The sequence below is a fragment of the Neophocaena asiaeorientalis genome, unplaced genomic scaffold, assembly GCF_003031525.2.
Source record: "Neophocaena asiaeorientalis asiaeorientalis breed wild unplaced genomic scaffold, Neophocaena_asiaeorientalis_V1.1 scaffold229, whole genome shotgun sequence".
Taxonomy (NCBI): Eukaryota; Metazoa; Chordata; class Mammalia; order Artiodactyla; family Phocoenidae; genus Neophocaena; species Neophocaena asiaeorientalis.
The window spans coordinates 1,442,988-1,467,520 of record NW_020174096.1 but is presented as its reverse complement, the minus strand read 5'-3'; the positions used below and the strand labels follow the sequence as shown (position 1 = coordinate 1,467,520).

The window sequence follows — 24,533 nt, the reverse complement described above, 5'->3', positions numbered from 1 at the left end:
GGATAGAGGACAGGATGGGGAATACGGGGGCCAGTTTTCAAAGTCTGAGCACAGTGGCCAGGGAAGACCTTACCGAGCCAGTGATCGCTGAGCAAAGGCTGAACAGAGAGGGGGCCAGCCTTGTGAGTCTCTGGGGTGTGTTCGAGGTGCAGGAACAGCATGTCTGTTTTAAGGAACAGCAAGGAGGCTGGTGTAGAACAGAGTGAGCAAGTTGTGGGAATGATGGAAGAGGTCAGAGGGGTGAGGGGGGGCCGGGTCAGGCAGGGCTTGAGGAGCCTCAGCTTTGACTCTGAAGGGGGTTCTGAGCACAGGAATGACGGCATCTCACGGAGGTTTTAAAAGGATCACTCTGGCTGCTGTGTACAGAATAAACTGGAGGGAGAAAAAGGTGGATGCAGGAAAACCAGTTTTCTTAGTCTTATAAAAGCAAACTCTAAACAGCTATTCAACAAGTATTAAACTCTCACATACGAATGTACAGATTAACCCACAAGATCGGGTTAACATGACAATGGCCTAGAAGGAAATAAGTACGCACCGAAGAAATACTGAGTGATTTAGATTAGATTTAGAGTGGTTAGATGAGTTCAATAACTTGCCTTCTCAGTCTCTCTCTACCTCCAAGCCACCTGCTACACCAATTCTAGTGCTATCCTCTCCTCTCTGTGATGGTTAATTTTAGTATCAACTTGACTGGGTCAGGGGGTGCCCAGATATTTTGGTTGAACACTATTCTGGGCGTCTCTGTGAGGGTGTTTCAGGATGAGATGAACATTTGATCAATGGACTGAGAAAAGCAGATTGCCTTCCCCAGTTGTGGGCTTGCCTCATCCAATCCAAGGCCAGGTTAGACCAAAAGGCTGATGAACGGAGAACTGTCTCTCTCTCCTGTCTCTGAGCCGGGACCTGGGTCTCCTCCTGCCTTCAGACCTGGATTGAAACTTGTACCACCTGCTCTGCGGGGTCTCAGGTCTTTGGGACTGAAGATCTTGGGACTTTTCAGCTTCCAGCACTGCGCAAGCCAATCCCTTATTAATAAATCTCCCTATATCTCCTATTTGTTCAGTGTCACTGGAGAACCCTAACACTCCCACCTCCCCATTGACACTTAAAAGGTGTCAGTGTTTACTGAACACGGACATTACACCAGGCTCTGTGGAGAACACGATGGAGAGCTGGAGAGAGCATGGAGGAGAGTGATAAACATGGCAGTCCGACTCTTTTCTCCTATTCCTGGGCAATCTTTGGAAAACGTCCATGCCCATCCCTCAATGAGACCCTTCAGTGGTGTCCCTTGAATATTCAGCCTAAAGTCTATACTGCTTAGCATGAAATTCAAAGCTTTCTGGCAGTGCCCCACTTAGTTTTCTAGGTTCATTATCTAGAAATATGCTCCAGCCATTTGGAGCTACTTGGAATTCTCAGAATGAGTCATCCTTCGTCACATCTCAATGCCTCTGTACATGCTGTGCCCGCCCCCGACTGCTATTAATTTAACATCAAGTGACCATTAATGCCCCAACTCCTATGGACGGCTTCCCATGACATCACCAAGAACAGGTGGGTTTTTAAACCACGATTTCATTATTTGCTTACTCACCTGGGTAGGCCCCCACAAGGCCATGGGTTCTTGAGAATGAGAACCCGATTTTTTTTTCTTTTTTTAAACAGTCTTTGCATTCTAAGGACACAATGCCTGATACATTCATCCATTCATATATTTATTGAACATGTCCTATATACTGAGATCTGTTCTACAGACAAAGATGAACAAGGCATGGCCTGCTCAGACTTTCAGAGACACAGATAAATAAACAGGAAATTCCAAGCAAGTATCACCATGGGCTGCGGTAGGGTTCAGGGTGCTGTGCTGCGCAGGGTATGGGGGTGGAGCAGTGGTCAGGGAAGTAGCCTCTACGGAAACATGAGGAGGAGAGATGCAGCTGCTCAATGAACCCCTGCCCCTCCCTCTCTAGAGAATAAAATAAAGGACTGACTGAGGCTCTGAAACCTAGGGGCAGATGGAGGAAGGCAGATAGATCATCCATGCTGAGCCTGGACCATGTTCTGGGCAGGTAGCTCCAACAAACCTCCATCACTGCCACACAGCTCCTGGTCCAAGGTCAGTGTGGACAGAGCTTCTCCAACAGGGCTCCTGTCCTGCTCCCCAAACTGGAGAAAAGTTTTTCTTCCATTAACTCTTCTTAACTCCCTGACCTCTGCTGCTTCTCGCGTATACAGACCAGATGCTGGCATTTCATTCGGCAAAAAAAATCACACACTTAGTCACTTCGAACCTAACATGTTGAGATTTTTACTATGATCGGCACAGACCATCCTGACACCACGTGCTTGACCCCCGTCACAAGTGTAAGGACTACTGGATTGAGGAAGGAGCACAGCTTCGACTGGAATTCGACTACATTGCCTCCAAGACTACGAACCTTAGGCAAGTTACTCAATCCCTCTGGGGCTCGGTTTCTTCATCTGTAGGAATGGGAATCAGAAGGTTTATCTTGCAAAGTTGTTCACTATGAAGATTAAATAACTTATGCCAAGAGGTCAAGCAGTGGAGAGTCAAACTTTCTCTTTCTTGCCTCTATTCCTCTCCTTTCTCCATAAAATCTGTACATTTTCCTCTTGTAACCTTTTCTTTTCAATGCTGCTTGGAATTTTCACCTACGTGAAAACACCCACGGTGGGAGTAGGGTTTGGACAAGGGCTGCCTGGTATGATTTACTGAGACCCCCAAACTGTCTTCTACCCGAGTTTGGGGTCCCCAGAAGCAGATCCTGAGAACATGAACTAAAGTAGTTTATTTGGGAAGTGATCTCAAAAGTACTGGAAAGAGGGAGGCGAGACATGGAAGGGCAGGAAGCCAATTTGGGTATGTGAATAAGCAGATTACCGCTATGGGCAACTAACTGGGTTCCAAATCTGCAGGGCACTCCAGGGAAGCATATGGCACCTGCCCCAGAGTGGTCCCAGCCAAGGGCACAGGTGCTGGGGCATTAATCCACCAACTGCTGTCAGTCGTTGGTTGGCGGCTTCTGGGAAAGGGCAGGAATGTTGACTGCCTAGCACCTCTGCCCAGAGAAAGCCCTCAAACACAGTGTCATCTACATGGAGGAGAAAGCCTTCGGCATAAAAGGGAATGGTGACCTTCAAGGAGCTATGGATGGGGCACCAAAATGTCTACCAAAGATGGTGAGGAAAGGAAATAGGGAAGCTTGTTGTGAAGTGTAGGGCAGGAGAAATACATAATGAACTTGATGCTTCCCATTTTATTAGAAAGACATAAGAAATCAAGAACAATTAGAATATGAGATCAGTAATTCAAATGCTAGAAGGAAAATGTGGCAAGCGATGAATGCAGATGTTTTCCGAGGACAGCAAAGCCAGGCAATGAAGCCACACAAGTAAGCTAAGTCTAGAATTAGGAGGGCTTTGCACTGCAACGTCCATCTTCACCTGCCCAGCTCCTAGCCATCCTTCAGACCTCAGCTTAAGTGTCACTCTCTCAGAGGAGCGTTCCCAGGTCACCACCACAGCCCCCATACCCAGATTTGCACATCTAGCACCCAGCACAATACCTGACACATAACAGGCATTCACTAAATCATTGCTCAATGCGTTATACCTTTTACTCCCCCTTCACGCAAACCGTGACCGTGCTAATTCTGTATCTGTGTGACTGGTTAACCTTCCTTAACCGATTAACTGCTACACCTGGTGCCTAGGACAAACCTGGCGATGAACATTAGAAAGTACTCAACTGATATTACACAAAGGAATGACTGACACCCAAGAGAAGAATGCTGGCTTTATTTTATAGACAGGCAAGACTGTCGGCCTCTTAGGACCAGTTTCCTCATTTGTAAAATGACAAGGCTGGCCTAAGGCTCCACTTTGATATACATTCCTGGGTGACTAACTAATGCACGGGTGTGTAAGCACAGTCCCTGCCTGGTGGCCTCAGTGGGAGACAAACTAATAGACAAAAACATAACCTGGCACTTAAAACTGCCATTTACCGAGAGCCCTAAAAAGTCTCAGACATTTATTAATGCACACTGATTCTAATGTGTCCGTGTCCTAAGTCGTAGTATCCCGTTTTATAGATGAGGAAACTTGTCTTAGCGGGGTTATTAATTAACCTCACTAAGGTGCTATCAACGATTAGGTGGCAGAGCTAAGAGGCCAACGTGGGTCTCTTCTGTCTGTTTCCAAACCCCACATCCTGAGGTGAAGGCACAGGGCCACAGAGGAGGACGTCTGACGGCTGGCCAGGTGGTATGGGGCACAGTACCTGCAAAGGAATGGCACGGCCCTGTAGGTGTTTGGGGAGGATGAGGCTAAAGACAGAAACCCGGGGACACAGGTAGTGTCCTCTGTCAGTCTTGGAGGTGGGGGGGAGGGGCTTCACGAGAAGATGTAACTGTGACTAAAGGTACAGGTCACACAACCAGCAAATGGCAGGCTGGGAATCCAAACCCAGGTCTGACTCCAAAGCCTGCCCTCTTTCTACCCTAAGATTCTCTCTCCTATTCTGAGTACTTAATTTTCTACAAGTTTTTTACAAGGTGAGAATTAAATCTGACTTGCTACAGAAAAAGGAATCTATCAGGGCTTGGGCGGGAGGGGAGAGAGGAGAGGGAAGTCAGACAAAGATGCCGAGAACTCTCAGCGGGTCAGCGAGCAGATGGAAGGCGCGATGGCCGAGAAAATGCACAGCCTCGGCGAGCAGCCAAGTACCCAGGGCTCCATGGAGCCGATCACAGGACCACACTGACGCTGATTCTAGGGCCCCTGGTAGGGATGAAGGCCGGGAGGTGGGGCAGGGGGTGTTTCACAGCCTAAAAGTGGGTGCTGTTCCAGCAGAAGAGGCAGAGTCTGTCTTCATGTAGCTGCCCCCGCGGCTGGTATCCAGGCTTGGGATATGCTTAATCTAATTTTACTTCCCATATTTAATTCTCAAAACATCGACCATCTGTTTCCTGGATTCCTGACTACACTGCTGCCTGGTCTGTCTGCCCAGAGAGGATGAGAAAGTCCAGAGCGAGTCTTTCTTCCACTCACCTCTTCTAAACCCTCCAAGGCTGCACACCAGACCTGCACAGTAAGGAGAAGAATCAACCCCACGGACTCTAGTCTTCAACGACATGGAAGCAGTTCAACATACTTCGGAGCCATGAAAGGTGAAAACTGGCCAGAGTCACAAACTTGTTAGTCACCACCCTCAGCCACCAGTATCACCACTTATTCCTCCGGTGTAAAGCCAGCTGTCCACTTCTGTAACCTCATCACCTTCCATCCTCTTGAAGTCCTCTGGAAACAGTGCTTGTTGAAGAGTTTTCGATGCATTAGGGCTTTGCAGTATAGGTAACACCTTACTCGACATGTTTATTTCTTCACCTATACTCATATGCAGATTCAAACTCCAAAGTCATCTCAGTCTTTGATCCTTAAAGCCACCCGTCTCTTTAAGCACAGATAAACAATTATACGTGAAGGATAAGCAGGTACAGGTATTCACATCTACTGTTTTCCGGGGTTTTTGTTTGTTTGTTTGTTTGTTTTTTAAGGGTGGAGGCTCACCTCATGTTCATGCTTTTGCTAGCTTGTTTTAAGTACTAACAACTCATGCTTCCTTTCTGGGAAACTACAAACAGATTCTGCCATCCGGGATGAGGTTTCCTTCCTCTTCCTACAAATCATTAAGAGAAACACTAGACCATGCTAGCTCTTGGTATTTTGGGTTTTTTATTTTTATTTTTTGGCTGGCTAGACAAAACTGAAAAAAGCAAAACAGGAAAACACTAAAACTGGGGTCCTCAATGACGCCTCTCAACCCCATATTTCTATGCTCAACCCTGGGATGTGGGAAGAGTAACTAAGAAACTATGGAAATTGGGATTTGGAGAATTAGGTACAGGGTACAAGCTCTAGGAGAGCAGGATCTTTGGTCCGTTATGTTCACTGCTGGATCCCCAATCTCTAGAACGATGCTCCATCAACATTTGCTGAATGAATGAAAGGAAGCTAGAGGGCAAAGAAAAGGTTCTTGGGAGGGTCTTGTAAAGGCTCTTTCAGAGCTGAGTTTTGGGAGCTGTGGGCTGAGATTCATTGGTGAGTCATGAAATCAATTTCTTTGATGAGCATTGTTTTGAAAGAATGGAATGGAAGAGCATAGGAAATACCTTAGTAAGGAGAAATCTAGTTTTGTGAAATTTTGGTTCCAGATACACACCCAGCATTGCAATGTAAAATATATTTCTTATTGGTTATTAAAAAACAAAAAGGAAAGAAAGGGAGAGAAGGGAGGAAAAACGTTTGCCTGGGGATATTTTAAAGCAGATTCCCAGGCTCAAGGCAGGACTTCTGGGATCAGAATTTCTGGAATTTTGCACTTTGAACATGTTCCCTTGGGGATACCAGCAGGCTCTAAACTTTGGAGTCTCCAGTCTGAAAACCACTGTGGGGCTTGGAATCTGAAGCAGTTTAACAGCCACGGGAGAGCTGATCAACAAATCAGTTCAAGAGCGTTTCCATGGCTGTGCCCCGTTTGGGAGGTCGGGGGTGGAGAGATGGGGGGGTGCAGAAGACGGGGGACCAGGACAGGCATTTAACAACCATGAATAAGATGCAGTTGTTCTCTTTCTGTCCATTACTGACCTCATCACTGGGCCATTTCCTCCTCCCGACTCCTTCTACACACTCACCCCAAAGGTCAATCAGACCTGTCCTGGTATGGGTTGGCCACAATGTTTTCGTCTCCCAAACTAAACAGATGAAGAGGATTTAGTCACCAGATGTGAGCCTGGCTTGGGGCCGGCAGAAAAGAAAGACTGCCGAGTGAAGAACCAAGAACAACTCACACAGCCCAGGGCCACTGTCATCAGATAGCAATGGAAAGCAGGTGTGGCCTGTTCCAGCCGAATCCTGCAGCGCTCTTAGCCACCTGTCCCGACAACTGCAGACAAAACTCGCTTGCATGATGATCCAGCACCACTGGAGGCCCAGGGGGAACCCTCTACACCAGCTGTCCCTCACCCTGCATCCTGGCTCTCACCCTCCCCCTCCACACCAATTAACCAATCTCTCCTGTGCGTAATTCCAAGCACAGACACAGCATAGAACTGGTTTCCCTCCCTGCCTCTCTCTTAGGTCACAACAAACATAAAACTCACGATTTTTTTCCTCTTACTTCAGATAAATATATTTTTTTGAAGTCAATTTTAACAGTCTAGACTCAGTGACTGGACCATTTCCAGATCCTTGTCTCTTTTCTCAGAGCCTCCGCTTTGCTGAGTAGAAGGAGGAAGCGTGTCTACGTCCAGTTGGCATCATCATGGAAGCTTTGGGTCATTCTGGCACAAGGGGCTCCCTCCCTCTGGCCTCCTAGAGCATCTGCTGCCTGAACCACTCAGCAGCTGCTAGTGCGTGAGCTGCCGTCTTTCGCTGTGAGCTTCTCTTCCTATGTATTCTCTTTTCTCCTCAACTTGACTTGCAATTTCCTAGAAGATGGCAGCCATCCCTTGATCTTCTGCCTTGTTTCCATAATGCCTTGCTTTAAAAATGTCATTTGTATTTCCACCCGTGTGTGAATGTGGAAGGACACACAGCGATCACTCCACGTCAGAAGCTATCAGCACTAAAGTCATCAAAAGCTGCTCATCTTAGCAGGAAGCGTCTTTCACCACATTTGGTTAGTCAAGCACCAAATTGCTCGTGCTGCATTCCAGACACTAAAAATAGCAGTGACATGCAATTTTGAAGCAAAAAGATCTACGTGAACAGGGTCAGGCGAACAGGATTAAGGACGAAAGACAAGTGAAGTAGCCTCTCAACTGGGTGTCATTTTGTCCACCAAATTAACTGGATTTACTTGTTGAGTGTGATGTGCAGGGCTCTATGTATACTCTTTCGTCTAATCTTCACAGTAACCCATGAAGTGGGTATTACTATTCCATTTCACAAAGAAACTAAGGAACAGATAGCTCAAACAACTTCCCAAGGTTGGTAAACAGCACAATTGGGATTCGAAGCCAGATGTGCCTGACTTCACCATGATCCTTCACTGCCTTTCTAATTAATCCAACACCAAATATAGAAAAGGTCAAAAGCCAAAAAAACAGATTTTTTTTTTTTTTTTAAAAGCAAGCGAGCAACCAACCAACCCATCAACCGTCCTCAAAGAAAGCCAGATGGGGGAATTCAGGAATATACTTGTTTACCTTGGCTCTGCTAGACTTCATCTTTATTTCTCGACTCTGTCTCTTCTTCTCCATCATGACCCACCCAATTTCAGTCTAGACTATGATAACCTCTTCTACAGACAATTTCAAAGTCTCCTAAGTCTGTCCACTCTAATGTCAGGATCTATCCAGAAGCTGACTGCTGCTTATACTACTCCCACACCTCTTGACAAGTCTCTAAGCTTTTACCCTCAACTCCCCAAAGTTTAGTCTCAACACATCAGTGTGTCCTTTTAAAAGGTCACATCACAACTCTGCTCAATAGCACCTCTAGCCCGTCTCCCACTACTCTCCCCTTTGCTCATCCACTCTGGGAATATGGCTTCCTTATTGTTCCTTGAACAAACATAACATTCTTCTGCCCCAGGGTCTTTGCACTAGCTGCTCCCTCTGCTTGGGGCTCTCTTCTCCAAGATACTTGCATGGCACATTCCTTCATCTCCTTTAAGCCTTTGTTTAAAGTTCACTGTCCAAGCGAGGCATTCCCTTAATACCCTACAAACCAGCTTCCCGCCCCAGGACCTCCAATCCCTCTTGGCTTGTTCTATTTTTGTTTTTAGCCATAGCACTTATTCTCATATACTACACACCAGACTTATGTTTACTGCATCCTCTCTCTAGAACAGAAGCTCCATGAGGGTAGAAATGCTTTGTGTTGCTCACTGCTGTATCCCCAGCACCTAGAACAATGCCTAGCACACAGAACGTGCTCAGCAAATATTTGCTGAATTAATGTTTTACATGGCTTGCCAGCAAGAAAAACTGATAACCCCAGGTCAATGCACTATGTTTACCTTATGGGCTTTGAGTACTCCCGGGGCTCTGATCCACTCTGGGAGGCATTTATTCACCTGCTTGAGAAGCCTGGGAACTATTAAGAGCAGAATGATGTGGTGAGTTCTACATTTTAATCAGTTCACTCTAGCTCTGGGGGATGGATCTGGGGAGGTTAAGGCTGGAATTATGAGTCCATTCCAGTAACCAGGCAAGAGATGATGAGAGCCTGAGAAATATTTAGGAGACAAGAGGGAAAGATTCAATGATTGGTTGGATGTTGGGGGATGGTGGGAATCTGACTAACCTTCAGGTTTGGGGGTTGGGGAACTGAACAGATAACACGGTTAGTAATGAAGACAGAGCATGCAGAAGATCTCACTTGGGAATGGACCTGGGAAGATAAGTCTCCTCCCCTTAGTTCAACATTCACTTTAGCAGCCCCTTGACAAATAACTGAAGTGATTACGGCAAAAAGCTCAACCAGGGCTACAGAGCAGCAGAATATAAACAAAAAGAATCCTAGAGGATCATTGCTTTGTTCCCAGTTGTCAGTGGCAGTGAGCTGGCCTTTGACCAGGCAGAGTCCCTCCTAAAGAAAGAGTATGGAGTGTCTTTTCATGGGTTAAAAGTCGGTCGTGCCCCTTAAGAGATACACATACCAACATTTCTGTAAACTTCAGAGACAATGAGTTGTCCCATTTCTTTGGAAAATAACTTCAGAATTCAGCAATTTTAAAAGGGCCCCATCCTAAAGGCCCCTGAACAAAGGTTTACCAACAAAATAGTTTAATCCACCACTTACTGGACTGATAGTTTTACCCTCATACCTTACCTGGAAAGTTCTCTCGATTTAGCTTAGGTCTGCGGACAATCACAAAGTCCTTGTCATTCCCTTTGCTCTTTAGCCGTTTTCGTGGGGGGCTCTGCGGGTGGCCCAGGTTTGAAAGCAGTTCCTGGGGGATGTTCTCACTGTCCACCTCCTCCTTCTCCAGGGCGGAGACCCCCATGCCTGAAAGCAGTTCAGAAGTCTTGCTAGAATCCCATCCCCACGTGAAGCTGGTGGTAACGTTGCTACTCTGGTCGGGAATCTCCTGGAGGTGTTTCCTGCAGAAACGCACAATAGCCCCACGTTCCTTTCAAAAACACACCCGTAAATAATTCCAAGGTAGGCCTAAAGGAAGCTGCAAGTTATGCATTGCAGAAAACTTTCACAGCAGCTAACTAAATTGCATTTCTACGCGCCGGCGGCGAGTTCCCAAGAATAAAAGAGAAAATAACCAAACAAATCGAACACATCGAAAAGTCTTTTCGATTTACGATCATGCAGAAGGCCTCAAGAATTTCTTAAAGTGGAAGGAACAGACAAGGAAAGAGGGAGGGCAATCATACAGTGATTGAAAACAGCAGCCGGAAAGCCCAATAAGGGAAGCCAAATAAAATCGCACGCTGATCACCGCGCTAAAGCATCCACCCATCCACGTTTTCCCAAAGAAGAGGCCAAGCAACCATTCACATTACAGCATTACTAACAATATTAGCAAGTAGCAAAATTCGCGGCCTAAAAGAATTAAGACGGTCCATTCATGTCTGCCCCTTTTTGCAATCGGTTTACCTGTGCATGGCGTCCGCAGGTTCGGGAGTTTTAAATGCGTGCATTAATTGCAGAGGTAGCCGCCTCCCGGATTCCCGCTTTGGCGCGCGGCGGCGCACTGCGTGCGGCTCCTGCCCCCAGCAGCTAGACCCGCGAACTCTATCAACGTTCCATCCCCGCCGCGCGCGCAGAATTCTTCTGCCCGCTCTCCTCCGCGGCCGCCGTCTGCTGCCCCGCTGCCTGCTGGGAATTGTAGTTTCTGCCCTGCCTGGTAGTGCGGCTGCCTCGCTACTACTTCGTTTCCTTATAGCTTTGCCCGCCTTCAGGATACCCACAACCCCCCGCGGCTACGGGACCGGACGGCCCACAGGGTAGGCGGGGAAGCGGAAGCGGGCGGTGCTCCGGCCGACTGGGAAATGTCAGCTGCTTGATTGGCGTCGGGTTTTCCTTTCCCCGGAACCCGCAGGCCTTCAGGTGACCGCCACCGCCGTCGCCAGGGAGCGTGGGTCCCAGACCCTGGACGGCTGTGGCGGACACGGGGTTTCCCGGTCTTTCTGGACGCTGTCTGGCGAGATCGGGCGGTGAGCCTGAAGGGGAGAGCGTGAGGCACTTTGGGGTCTGGGGCGGAGCGCGGGCGGAGAGAGAGGGACCCCGGAGACCCAGAGAGGCCGCCGCCGCGGGGCCCACGTCCCCGGCCGCGCCGCCGGCCAGGTGAGAGGTTGCGGCCGCGGGCGTCAGACCTGCTCTCCCCGCTGCCCGGAGCTGCGTTCTCCACCGGGGAGAGGGCGGCCCTTAGCACTAGGTCTGTGGACAGGATCCTTTCTTCATCTGTAAAATAGGCACTGTGGCAAGCGACGCTCATTTCACAGGCTTGGAGTCGGGGTCAAATCGGATAACGCGTGTGAAAGCGCTTTGTAGACGAAAACGCGGTTCAGAAGAGAGGCGGCGGTTTAATTTTAGGGCAGCAGGAGATCACGGTGGTTCCTGTGTGCAGTGGCAACGCTGAGCATCCCCTTGCAGCCTCGAGAAGGCTCATACGTGCTAACATGAGAACAAATAAGGTGAGTAATTGTTTGCAAAGGGCTTTCAGTGCAACACTAGGCGCCGCCAGCAAAGCCATTCGGTTGCTCACTCTCAACCAGCTTCTTTCTGTTTGCCTCGCCTCCTGAAAGCACGCTGCTTTTAGCCTCTATCCGCGGAGAAGAGTTTGGAGCTGGTTGGAGTAGAGAGAGTGCCACACTCCGGGTAGGATGACCGTGCGAAATGCATTATGCAAACTGTACTGTAACTGTGACCCTGGGAAAGCAGTGGAAGAGAGATAGGGGAATAGCTTCCAACCCTAATAAAAATGGTTCGGAAGTAAGCAACCCAGCGTCATAAATATATTAGAATATTACTTAAGTATGCTGTATAGCATGCCTTTTTATCTCTTTTTTTTTTAAAAAAAAGCTTCGATTTACACTGGAATTAAACCTCCCTTGCTTGGGTACGTGCTTGTTTCAGACTTGATGCTTAGCTTGAAAAATAACCACTACTTTATAAAATTAATTGAGGGGGTTTTTAAAAAATTTCTTAAAAAAAAAAAAGCTTCGATTTACACTGGAATTAAACCTCCCTTGTTTGGGTATGTGCTTGTTTCAGGCTTGATGCTTAGCTTGAAAAATAACCACCCTTTGACAGAGGAAAGCATTCATGAACCTTTAGTTTGTTCCTGAAACTAGGTGAAATTGGTGTAAAGAAGGGATCTGTTCACAGATTGAGTCTGATTGAAGCCAGGTGAAGAATACGAGGCTGAATGTTCACAATTCATTAAACTAATGTTACCTGGAAAATATTTTTAAATGCAGTGTTCTGATGTTTTACATAAAGTGACCTTTAAGCAGTTACCTTCGCTTGAAATCTACATCCTTTTCCCTTAAAATTGCAACTCAGAGGAAATACTTTTAACATAAAAAAGTTATAGTCTCCTTCAGGAAAGTGAACAAGACAGAGGGCGCTTATAAGCTAATGGAGGAAAAAGAACAAACAAGAAAAAATATTTAAAATATTTGAGAATAAACAAAGTTTTGAGGTATAAAGTAATTGGGAGAGGCCACTTTAGATAGATATCTTATAGATAGGAAATTCTAACGGATGGGATGATTCTAAATTTAAAGATAAGAAATATCCTCATACTAGGATTTAGCCTGAGAGCTAGGGAACATTTCTAGTTTTCAGAATACTTGGAATGTCTGAATTAGTGGGCACAAGGTCCTTTATAGGACTTCAGAGAGAGCCTGTCAACTTGGAAAATCAAAATCTTCAAATTGTAGAATAGATATTTCACTAACAGTTTGCTCTGGCAGCAAAAATATTTTAGCTTACTAAAATGGGAATAATTTTTTTCTGCATTCCTTCTAATAATGGCTGTTATCTTAATATAGTAAGTAAAAGTTTAACTTGGTGAATTGGTACTTTAATATAAGGAATTGTGTCCATTGAAGACTTGAGATTACCAGCTACATAGAGGTTGCTGTTTGGTCTTTTCAAGAACTGCATTATGATTGCTACTGATGTGGATTATTTTGTTTTCCTGATTAATTTTATTCTTTTAATCTACTCAGCACACCCCATGTCCCATTTTAGTGAGAGAGGTATACCATATTTCTAGAAGTAGAATTAGTAGATCAGTATCTAGGACAAATCAATTACATTTTTTTTTATGTCTGCAAATGACATTAGAGTGAGTAATTTCTAGTACTCTTTAGAAGTTTCAGATAGAGTACAAAGTGAGTTTGTAAATTGGGAAAATGTTTCTCATACAAGAGGCAAGAGCATAGTTAGTTACAGCATATTCAATATTAGGGCATAGGACAGGCCAAAAAGGACTAGAAATTACATTCAGCTATAAGTTATGTATATAGCTTATATGTATATATATATTCAGTAGTATATTATTGTTCTTTTTGAAAATCAAATGTGACAAAAGAGATTCTATTTAAATAGAAGTGTGATGTGCTTTTTCCTTAGTTCCATCATAGCATGAAGTAAATCTTAAGGTTTGTTAGTGTTTTTTTATGTTATTTAGCTTAGGTGAACAAAAGACTAAGAACAGTTACATAGCAAGAAGTTTTTATCTGCTAATCAGGTTTCAAAAGATTCCTTTTCCCTCAATTAATTTTATTTTTATTTATTTATTTTTAATTTATTTAGTTAGTTTTGGCTGCATTGGGTCTTTGTTGCTGCACGCGGGCTTTCTCTAGTTGCGGCGAGCGGGGGCTACTCTTTGTTGCGGTGCGTGGGCTTTTCCTTGCGGTGGCTTCTCTTGTTGCGGAGCATGAGCTCTAGGTGCACAGGCTTCAGTAGTTGTGATGCGTGGGCTCAGTAGTTGTGGCACACGGGCTTAGTTGCTCTGCGGCATGTGAGACCTCCCCGGACCAGGGATCGAACCCGTGTCCCCTGCATTGGCAGGCAGATTCTTAACCACTGCGCCACCAGGGAAGCCCCTCAATTAATTTTAAAGTAGATCTAAAAGATCTACTTTTTAAAGTAGTTCTCTGCAGTTTAATACTCTCTATAATGGGCAGATTGGGGCAAGAACAGAAGGGCTCTTTCCCAATTCTGATATGCTCTGTTTTCTTTTTTACTTTCCCCATGTAGATTAGAGTCATATATTATACTTAAGTTATGGCAGCCTTAAAACTGCAAAGTTAAAAAGACTTAGTTAAATTCTATATTAAACATGACTTTATTAGCACTGTCTTTATATATATAAAGAAATAACTAATAGGAGAACGTTTCTACTTTGTTCATTGAAATGAAATGAACAAATGAAAACTGAGCAAAAGAAATGATTTAAACAGTCTAAATTGCATTGAGAAAGTACGTCTGGACTGGAGCAGAGACTCTGGTATCCTAATTGTGAGCCTGGCTCTGTAATCAGGATGCCTCTGAATCCCACTTCTTACCCTCTCTGTGCCATTTTCTCCTCTACTAAACAAGGATACTAACCTTTCTTACGGGGCTGTGAAGTGTAATTCGATACAGCATGTTAAGCGCGAGCACGATGCTTGGAATCTAGTAAACTCACACAAAATACTAACTACTAGTTTTTTTAAAAATCTATTTTGTTACTAGGAAGGATTCTAAAGATTATTTTCTGATTACCAAAGTAAGTCTTATAATCTCTTTACCTAAAATCTTTAAGGATCCATTACAATTCCAGTTGTTTTCTTCTTGCCTACTTACTGGTTGCTACCTCTCTCATGCCTTGCCAAAGGTGGAACAGTTTGTATATGTCCATCTTTCTTCAAAAGGCTTGTTGCTCTGTGGAATTCACTTCAACTGGTTGGTTTGCCAACTCAGCTCATTTTTTAAGATGGCTTCAAAAGATATTATGCCTTTTTTGCATTTTTAGAGTGGGAGTTACATTCTTTTGTGGTATTCTGTCTGTATCCTAAGCTGAATTCTCCTTATACCTGAAATCGTTAAACATGGGATTAATGATTATCTTTGGAAGGTTTAAATTTTGATTGGTGGTAAAGAATTGTTGACTTTCATTATTTACATCTAGTTCTGATTCTTTTGATTTTTCATTATTTGGATCTTGAGTTGTCTTCTAGTTTTTATTCACATGTCTGAGTAAAGATACATATTTAAGTTAACACAATCTGTCTGATGAATCATTAGGTTCTAGTTGGAAATTTTTAATTCAGTTCAGAATCTTAGGTTTTGGCAAAATTTTTGTCCTGTTCTCTTGTTCAATTGATACCAATCTTTCCTTCCTGTCTTTTTCTTTTCTTCCCCCACCCCCCCCCTTTTTTTTTTTTGAAAATATTTGGGATGTTTCAGATTCCAAAATGATCTTAACCTCTAAATTTTCTACTTAAAGTGTGTTTAGCCTGAAAAACTATCATCAACCATAAAATACTCAGGAAATAGTACTGCAAGTCAGTAACATTAGCAAACTCATGAAAGGCATTTGAAGGTAGTATTGTATAATGTCTTGATGATTGGTAAAAGACTGAATTGGATTTTAAATGTTTAAAACTTTCAGAACTGATATTTTGAAAGGTAGACTGTGCCTGCATATTAGGTACTAAAATATGAGTGAATGAATTGGCATTTTGATTTTAAGTAAAATCTACTTTTGCTGCTGTGGTGTTAATGCCCACCTATGATAGCTTTATGCCTCTTTTTCATTTCTAATCACATGGAACTAAATTTGGATTTGCCTCCAAATTTTAGCATTTTCTTGTTTTATTTTTGCCTTTTAGCCTAAACACATTATTTTGATAACGAATATCATTAGAAGGACCATTGTTGTGGTCAAAGGAATATTTGCCCTTTTGCCCCCAAGTATATTTTTGCATAGCTGCACATCGTTAAAGTTCAGCAAATGATCCATTTTGCTTCACCTCCATTTTGATCATTTGCCTAGAAGAATGGCATTGTCTTTCTATATGACGTTGGTGTGTCAAGTGTACCTTCTTGACATGACTTTGAGATGTGTTCTATCTCTTCACAATGGACAGAACACAAAGGGCAGAGGAAGGGGTGTTTGGGCTCTCTTACAGACCTAGAGAGGTAATCCCACTTAGTCAGGTGAGGCAAGGGGAGCAATTTCTGTGAACATGAACATCATTTTTTGTTTTATAGGAATGAGTGTGGGTCCAAGCTGCGGTAACCACAGAGAATGAGAAACAAAAAGCATTTGGTATCCATCCATTCATGGTTTTTTGGGGGTTGGGGGGGAAGACCATTTAGGGTAAAGCTATACTTTGAGACCATTGAGGCAACTAGTTATCTTCTGGAAGCACACGGTATGAAGGAGGTGGAGATTAGCGACTAGCATTTATTGAAGATCTACTCTGGAACTCCTGTTGGTGTTTTACTTTTATAACTCACTTGATCTTCATAGCAACCTGTGTGAGGTGATCATATATCCTCATTCAACAGCTTAAATTGCATACAATTACACAATTATTAAATAGAGTTGGGATTTGGAACCCAGGTTTACCGTAATATAATAAAACATTTGTGTTTTAAAATAGTTGTAATTCTGGGCACTTGGTAACACTACAGCAAAATTTTTCATTGTCTAGTTGCTGTGTGTTTTACTTTCATATTACAACACTGATTTTTAAATAGTATTAAAATTACAAAAAAATACACTTATCATTTGAAATTAAAAGCACACACATACAAAGAAAGAGCAAGAAAGAAAATAGAAGTCATCTCTTTACTATGTTGTGGCACCACTGTTAGCATTTTGATGTATATTTGTCCATACATATATGTGCGTTTCTTATGTATACTCCCTAAGATCCCACCCATGCCCCTTTTTACATCTCTAAAGTGTCCCTCTGGTTCTCACCTTTCTTCTGGGCTGGGGGAATCTGGTGGGCCCCTTTAATCATTGTCTGTAATGGAGTCTTTCTGTTAGGTGGTCCTTGACTCAGACACAGATCCCTGCTCCAATAGGTCATGGCCAGGTAGGCGGGATTAGTGATTTATGAAACCCTTGGCTGCTTTTGTCAAAAAGGTAATGGACAACAATGAGACTGGTGGACATTTTTAAGACTTGGTGAACTATTTAGTACAAACATTTAAGTTGTTTCTATGTTTTTATGTTTAAATAATGCTGCTGTGAAAAATAATATTGTAGATAAATCTTTGTTCCCATTTTGGTTTTTCTCTAAGTTATTTGAAGAAGTGTTGCTAGGGCCACAAGGATATATACCTTTTTTAAGTTCTTCGATACCTAGTGCCAAATTGCTGTCCACCCTGGCAATGAGTTTTTTTTTTAATACACCAAACTTGAGTTGTCCAATCTTTATTTTTATTCGATTTTAATTGATAATTATTTTATGAATTTAATATACAAATAACTAAATCAGATGGAGAATACAGCACCCCTAGCTTTGAACAGAAAATTATTCAGTTGAAACAACTAAAACAGGCTATAGGAATTCGTAAGGAACCTTGGAAACTACTATCATTCTGCACCGTAAAAAAAAATTCCTTATTTGAAATTAGGTACAAGGTCAAAGATATGTACTTCAAAACTATTATTTTCCCATCTCACGTTAGGGAAATCCCAACTTTCATTTCTAGTTTCATGGGACCCCCTAGGCATAACCTTGTGTCATAACAAGGCAACAAGTGTTCAGTTTGAACTGAAATAAATGGTGTGATGAACAAAATAATAGACCCCCAAGGATATCTATGCCTTAATCCCTGTGGAACCAGTAAATATGACTAGATTATCCAGGTGGGCCCAGTGAGATCAGATGAACCCTTAAAAGCAGAGCTTTCTTCAAGCAAAGGGCAGAAGAGAAAGTTAGCAGTTTCAAGCATGCGGAGGATTTGACAAGCCATTTCTGGCTCTGAGGTATATAGGGCTGCATGCAAAGACCAGAAAGAAGCCTCTAGAACTAAGGGCAAATGCTAGCTGACAGCCAGCAAGGAAATGAGGATCTCAGTCCTATAACCATAACAAACTGAATTTTACCAACAGCCTGAAGGAACTATGGATTCTTCCCCAGAGTCTCCAGAAAGGAGCCCCTGCTGACACCTTGATTTCAGTATTGAGAACTCAGTTGAGCCACACTGTGCCTAGACATGTGACCCACAGAAAGTATGAAATATCTAACCTTCAGAAACTATGACACGTGGGTGTTGTTTGAAGACACTAAGTAGCACAGGCTATGGACGCGCAGGCTCAGCGGCCATGGCTCAGGGGCCCAGCCGCTCCGCGGCATGTGGGATCCTCCCGGACCGGGGCACGAACCCGCGTCCTCTGCATCGGCAGGCGGACTCTCAACCACTGCACCACCAGGGAAGCCCTACAGTAATTCTTTACAGCAGCAATAGGAGACGAATACACTGAGTATGGGAAGAGATGTAACCAAATCATTTCTTTATACTAGAATAAAGGATCCATAATTCTTTTTATTCACTATAACATTTAAAAGTACTATGAATCAGACTGAAAAACTGACAGCTATTGTAAAAAAAGATAGTAACTAGCAGCAAATTTATAACTGATTGTTTTATAACTGATTGTGTTGTTTGCTTATACCCATAATCTTATTACATAATTATTATTGATGTTTCCACATATTTCATTGTTGTTCATTCATTCTTATTTTTATGCATGTTATGTAAAAATCTGTGAATCTAGTTTTTCAGTTAATGTTATGGTAGTTTTCTAATGTTATTGAATAATCTTAACAAATATCCTTTCTTATACTTCAGTAATAGTCCATCAATGGTTCTGCCATGCCTTAGCATTTCCTTGCTAACCTCTGATATCCATTCTTTTTTCTATGGTTGTCATACTCCTTGCACTGGACAATTTCAGGCAAAATAAATATCGAGGTCCAACCATAAAGGGATTTTCATATGATAATTATATTAAATTCACATTGAGTGATTTTTTTTCTTAAAAAAGCTGTATCTTAAAGATGGTAACAGTTTTCATCAGCACATTCTACATCGAGCTGTCACCTAACGACTTAATCTATTTTTTTTTTGTGGTACACGGGCCTCTGACTGTTGTGGCCTCTCCCGTTGCGGAGCACAGGCTCCGGACACGCAGGCTCAGCGTCCATGGCTCACGGGCCCAGCCGCTCCGCGGCATGTGGGATCTTCCCGCACCGGGGCACGAACCCGTGTCCCCTGCATCAGCAGGCGGACTCTCAACCACTGAGCCACCAGGGAAGCCCTGTTCTTGACTTAAAAATAAGATTTAACTCACTGTTTTGTGATGGTACAAGTTGTTTCTTTGAAAATGATATTTGAAATTTTGAGTAGTAGTAATGAGCAGAGTTCTAAGCCTTTTGAGTTGTAATAAGTATTTGTAAAATTAGTTTTGGGGACAATAACAAGAGTTTTACATTGACTTTGAAGTCAGCAGTAATAAAAAATAGTGTATATACTAAAGCATACAGTAATGTTTTTTATTCATTGGCTTATTCATTCAAGAGATATTTTTTGAATACTGACTGTATGCCAGACACTATTAGAGACATGGGGTACAGTACTGAATAAAATAGTCAAGTCTCTGCTCTCATGGAGTCTGTGTGTGTGTGTGTGTGTGTGTGTGTTGGGGGGTGTTTTCAGGGAGACAGTAAAGAATATACATTATATCAGGTGGATAAGTGCTTTGAAGAAAAATATAGCAGGATATGGTGATAGAGAGTGACAAATGGGGTTCAGTTTTAGATATTTAAGAATGAAAATATTGGTTGAAATCCACAGAGGAATGGAAAGAAACTACTTCAATAATATAAAGAAATAATGAAGTAGTTTATTAAATGTGATTTTTATTTGTGATATTCCATATAGAAGTATTTCTTATGTAAATTTAAATTTAGACTGTTAAAGTACCCAAATTTCTTTATTCTTTTAATAACTAGTTTTGGTTGGAGATCTTTGTTAATTTGACATATTTTATTGATTCTACCTTATTTTATTTTGGTGGGTTGCATCATAATCTTGATTCTCTGTGTTAAGATGTTGATTCATTCCTTGGGATACTGTAGTAAATCCATAGACAAAGAAAAATGCCTGACATTGATTTTATAGAGGTGAAAAGCACATATATTTTCTTCAGTTAGTGAAGGTAAATTATTTTATAAGAGTAGAGAGACATCAAATAAACCATTTTCTGTTATCTGTATCATCAACATTTATAATTAAAAATATTTTCAAATGTATGACTTTATTCAGTAATCATTGATAAATTTTTCTGCCTATAAAATAGGTGAAGTAACTTTAAAGAAAATAAGATTTGTATAGATAGATGGAAAGTGGTGAGTATATTGAGTTTATTTTGTGGAGCAGTAAATGAATAAGAATTTCAGGTCCCAAAAGTTAGACAAGATTAGGACGAAAGAAAGAAAAATACTGTTTCAAACAAAGGAAACATTACTTTCAAATTGTCTCTCTCTTTCTGGCTCTCCCTCCCTCTCTTTTAGAAAATTTAAGTAGTGACTATCGATACTTAGAAAACTTTATTTTACGAAATATCTAATTTCCTAGAATCCAGTCACTAGTGTATTTAATAGAAAATATTCTGTTAGGGCTTATAATATTAAGGAAGAAACTTCAAGTGATGCTGTATTGAAACTGTTCATATCTAGTATTCTTACTTTGTAGTATTTTTGGAACTAGTGTGGTTTTTGCTAAAATAGTTTTTTTTCCTGAAGATACAATTTATGTGAAATTTTCAACATATGATTTAAAAAATAAGCTAAGTACTTGAGAGTAGGAATTATCCTTTTCATCTTACTTGTAGTCCAGTGTAAAGCCTGACAGTTTTCTAAAGAATCTATTAGTACATTAATAAAAAAATAATTAGGAGATTTCCAAATGGTCATTTTCTATGTTAACACTTTTTTTTTTTTTTTTTAGTTTACAGATATGATCCAAGCCTGTATGTGAATTACTTTGGTTAATCAGAGCAAACATTGAATAATGAGTGGTGCAGCTTTGGGACTCGAGATTGTTTTTGTCTTTTTTCTGGCATTATTCCTACTTCATCGATATGGAGACTTTAAGAAACAACATAGACTTGTTATTGTTGGAACACTGCTAGCTTGGTATCTCTGCTTTCTAATTGTCTTCATACTGCCTCTGGATGTTAGTACGGTAAGAGGTGAAACTGATTTTCACAATTTAAAAGGCAGTTGTAGTCATACAGCATGTTTGAGATATGTTTTTAAGACAACCAAGTCATGTAAAAGTTAACTTATATTTTAAACTTAAGAGTTACTCTATGAATTTGATTACTAAAAAGCATAGCCAGGAAGGTACTTTTGGGTAGATAGGTTGATACACTTCAGTATCCCTTAAGTACTTGGTAACTTTTTGGTTTTCATTTTTAAACCATACCTTCATTGCTTTAGACAATATACAACCGGTGCAAACATGCTGCTGCAAACTCGAGCCCTACTGAGAGTAGCAACATTACAGGACTGTATGCAGCTGCTACCCCGGTTCCAAGGTACTTTCTTCTTTTTTTTTTTTTTTTTTTTTAATATTGTAGGGGGCAATTTGTTTAAAACTTGTCGGTTTTTACCATCTGGATTTTATATTTATAAAAGTTTATCCTCGTTCTCTATTCACCTCCCTTCTTCATCCTTTGCTAATAGACTTTTAATTACCTTGTGTCTTATTTAAGTTTAAATCTTTTTTTTTTTTTGCTGTACGCGGGCCTCTCACTGTTGTGGCCTCTCCCGTTGCGGAGCACAGGCTCCGGACGCACAGGCTCAGCGGCCATGGCTCACGGGCCCAGTCGCTTCGCGGCATGTGGGATCTTCCCGGACCAGGGCACGAACCCGTGTCCCCTGCATTGGCAGGCGGACTCTCAACTGCTGCGCCACCCGGGAAGCCCCTTAAGTTTAAATCTTAAATAAACTTTAGATATTTATTGGTAAACAAGGCCTTTCAGTAGACGCTAATGAGAAGCCTGGAGAAGACCTGATTTTTTTCAGTCCCTTACTAAGAAAGTAACTTCCAAAAGCTGTTTTTCCTCTCAGCCTCTCCCCGATCCAAAAAAAATGGGGCATGCATTTTCTCATTTGCCTTAATTTACAAGGTTGTAATAAAGGGCGAGGAGATTATTCTGTATGTAGGATATTCCTTTCATATTGCACATCCTTTGATATCATTATAGTTTTAGATTGAGAATAAAGTTCAAATTATCAAAAGGTTATATTGAATTCATATCAAACTTCCAAGTAAAAAACTAACAAATATTGGTTATAGCTTTTACTAATGCTTTAAGTGGTGTTTGCATGCTTCTTTATGCAGCTTTTATTTTATTTTTTTTTTAATCAAAGCTGGATAAGGGTAAATTTTAAATGTAGTTGTTATTCCCTTTTGAAGAACCATTGTGGATTGTTGGAAGCCCTTGGACTAAAGGATAGCCTTACAGTCTAGGCAGGCTATTACTGGAAGAATCTATGGGCAGATACACATATATTCAGAAACTTCAAACAGAATTATGTATAGATGCTGGCATCTATCTCCATAGGAGATATGCTATATGACTGATGAGTTAGGGTTCCAGTTTCTAGGAATTAATCACCTAACGTCTTTCTCTCCTCCCTGCCATTACCAGCCCCACAAATGGGGTGAGTATGTATCTTAAAGGTAATCATCAACCCTAAAGGTAACCAAATCAGAGATTTGATTTCATGATGCATTTGCTTTTAAAGACTGTCACTTTATTAGTCTATTAGAACATTCTGTCCTCTTTTTACTCAATGACTAAAAAAAACACTGAAAGTTGAAAATTTAAATGCATTCCTCTTTAAAACAGTTTTATTCCCTTTTTGTATGTTTTTTCAACAGTCAGCTTTGAATTTTAAGTTTTCTATGAAATTTTACAAATTAGAATCAATAATTTAAAATCTGAATGTAAGTGAACTTTGCCACATACAAATTAATTGTGCAATTCATGTAAGTAATCATTTATGATTAATTGGCTTTAAATTGTTATTAAATAGCCAACATCCGTGTTTCAAGCCATGGAGTTATATTCCTGATGGAATCATGCCAATTTTCTGGAGGGTAGTATATTGGACATCACAATTTTTAACATGGTAAGTGGTAGTGAAGGATAAAATTTTTGATATTTTGGCTAAATTTTTAAAAGTGATTATTTTTCCAGTGAACTTTCATATTTTAGAATTTATTCAAGTGTCACTTTTTTCCCCTTAAATCTGTATCCTGTCTCTTTCTGCTCATTCGGGTCTCTCACATCTTAAAAGGAATGAAAAGAAAAAAAGAAGAAATAGAGAACAGAAACAAAAAATTCTCCTCGTCACCATTCCCTTTTAGTAATTGCCTTCTCTCTGGACATTCTTCAATTCAGTTTGCTTCAAGTCCCGTTGTTATGTGAAAATGCTCTCTTGCTAAGGTCATCATGATCCCCTGGTTTTCTTTCTATGTGCTTCGCCCAACCTTCTGAATTTCCTTTATGGGCTCCATTTCTGTGGCGCATTTCCTAAAGGTTGGTGTTCCCTAGGGTCCCATCTTTGGTCATCTTGTTATCTGACTCTCCCTGAACAACTTTAATTATAGCCATGGTTTCATTAACCTGTGATGCATTCCAGATCTTTCTTTCTACCCGATATAGCTTTGTCTTTCTGCTGTGCTCCAGACTCATACTTTTTCCACTGCCTACTGAGCATTTTAGATATTATGCGGGTAACTAAGCTCTAAAACTGGAGGTGGTGAACATTGCAAGAGAAAAATCACATAGCAGAGTGTAGTGCCCCTGTAGCATGTTCACTGAACTTGACTAGGCCCTCAACATTGCCAGACTTTCATCTTTTGTTTCTCTCGTCTGCTTGCTCTTCATTCTCCACGACAAATCTTTCCAATCACTACAAACCTCAGCTCTTCCCTTTGTGACTCTCTCTCACATCCTAGAAACAATCGCCTTTTCTCATTGCAGATGACTTTACTTCCTGCCTCCCAGTGAAAAAAGAAGTCATCAGATGGCAGCTCTTTTCAGCTTCTCACCAACAAACCTACCTACCTACCCATCCTTTCTTTCTTTCCCTCCAAGAATGGAAGAGTCCCTCTTCCTGAAGTATGGACCCATCCCCTTCAGCTCTCGTTACTTTTACTTCTAGCTTCCAGTTTCAACCAAGCATGTACAATTCTCTCATCTTTAAAAACAAAACAAAACTGTCTCAAATCAGAACCCTTTCCAGTTTTCTATCTTCCCCCTCAATGATCTCATCACAGCTGAATTTTTTAAGAGACTTTTTTTGAGTATGAATTAGTACAGTAAACTGCACAGATTGTGTTTAGTTTGACTTTTTTCAAAGTGAATTCACCCATGTAATCAGCACCCAGATCACGATATAGAACATTACCAATATCCCCCGAAGCTTCCCTCATACTTC

General features: G+C 41.7%; 2 protein-coding genes across 5 annotated transcripts in view; one reads left to right on the top strand and one right to left on the bottom strand.

Annotated features, from left to right (window-relative positions):
* SKP2 (S-phase kinase associated protein 2) overlaps nucleotides 1–10,801 on the bottom strand; it is a 32,046-nt gene extending 21,245 nt beyond the window's left edge. For both annotated transcript variants that reach the window (XM_024754667.1, XM_024754668.1), the window contains exons 1-2: nucleotides 10,648–10,801; nucleotides 9,868–10,139 (exon numbers count right to left, since the gene is read on the bottom strand). In XM_024754667.1, coding sequence (XP_024610435.1) covers nucleotides 9,868–10,139; nucleotides 10,648–10,691 — 316 coding nt within the window. In that variant the 5' untranslated portion in view covers nucleotides 10,692–10,801. The remainder of the gene's footprint in view (nucleotides 1–9,867; nucleotides 10,140–10,647) is intronic.
* Nucleotides 10,802–11,136: 335 nt separating this feature from the next.
* Nucleotides 11,137–24,533, top strand: part of LMBRD2 (LMBR1 domain containing 2) — a 48,608-nt gene continuing 35,211 nt past the window's right edge. Inside the window, exons 1-4 of one of the 3 annotated variants that reach the window (XM_024754628.1) lie at nucleotides 11,137–11,207; nucleotides 21,025–21,261; nucleotides 21,519–21,616; nucleotides 23,124–23,219. In XM_024754628.1, coding sequence (XP_024610396.1) covers nucleotides 21,088–21,261; nucleotides 21,519–21,616; nucleotides 23,124–23,219 — 368 coding nt within the window. In that variant the 5' untranslated portion in view covers nucleotides 11,137–11,207; nucleotides 21,025–21,087. Of the gene's footprint in view, nucleotides 11,208–11,570; nucleotides 11,688–21,024; nucleotides 21,262–21,518; nucleotides 21,617–23,123; nucleotides 23,220–24,533 lie in introns of those variants that run through there. The other 2 variants (XM_024754627.1, XM_024754629.1) reach the window with 2 other exon arrangements.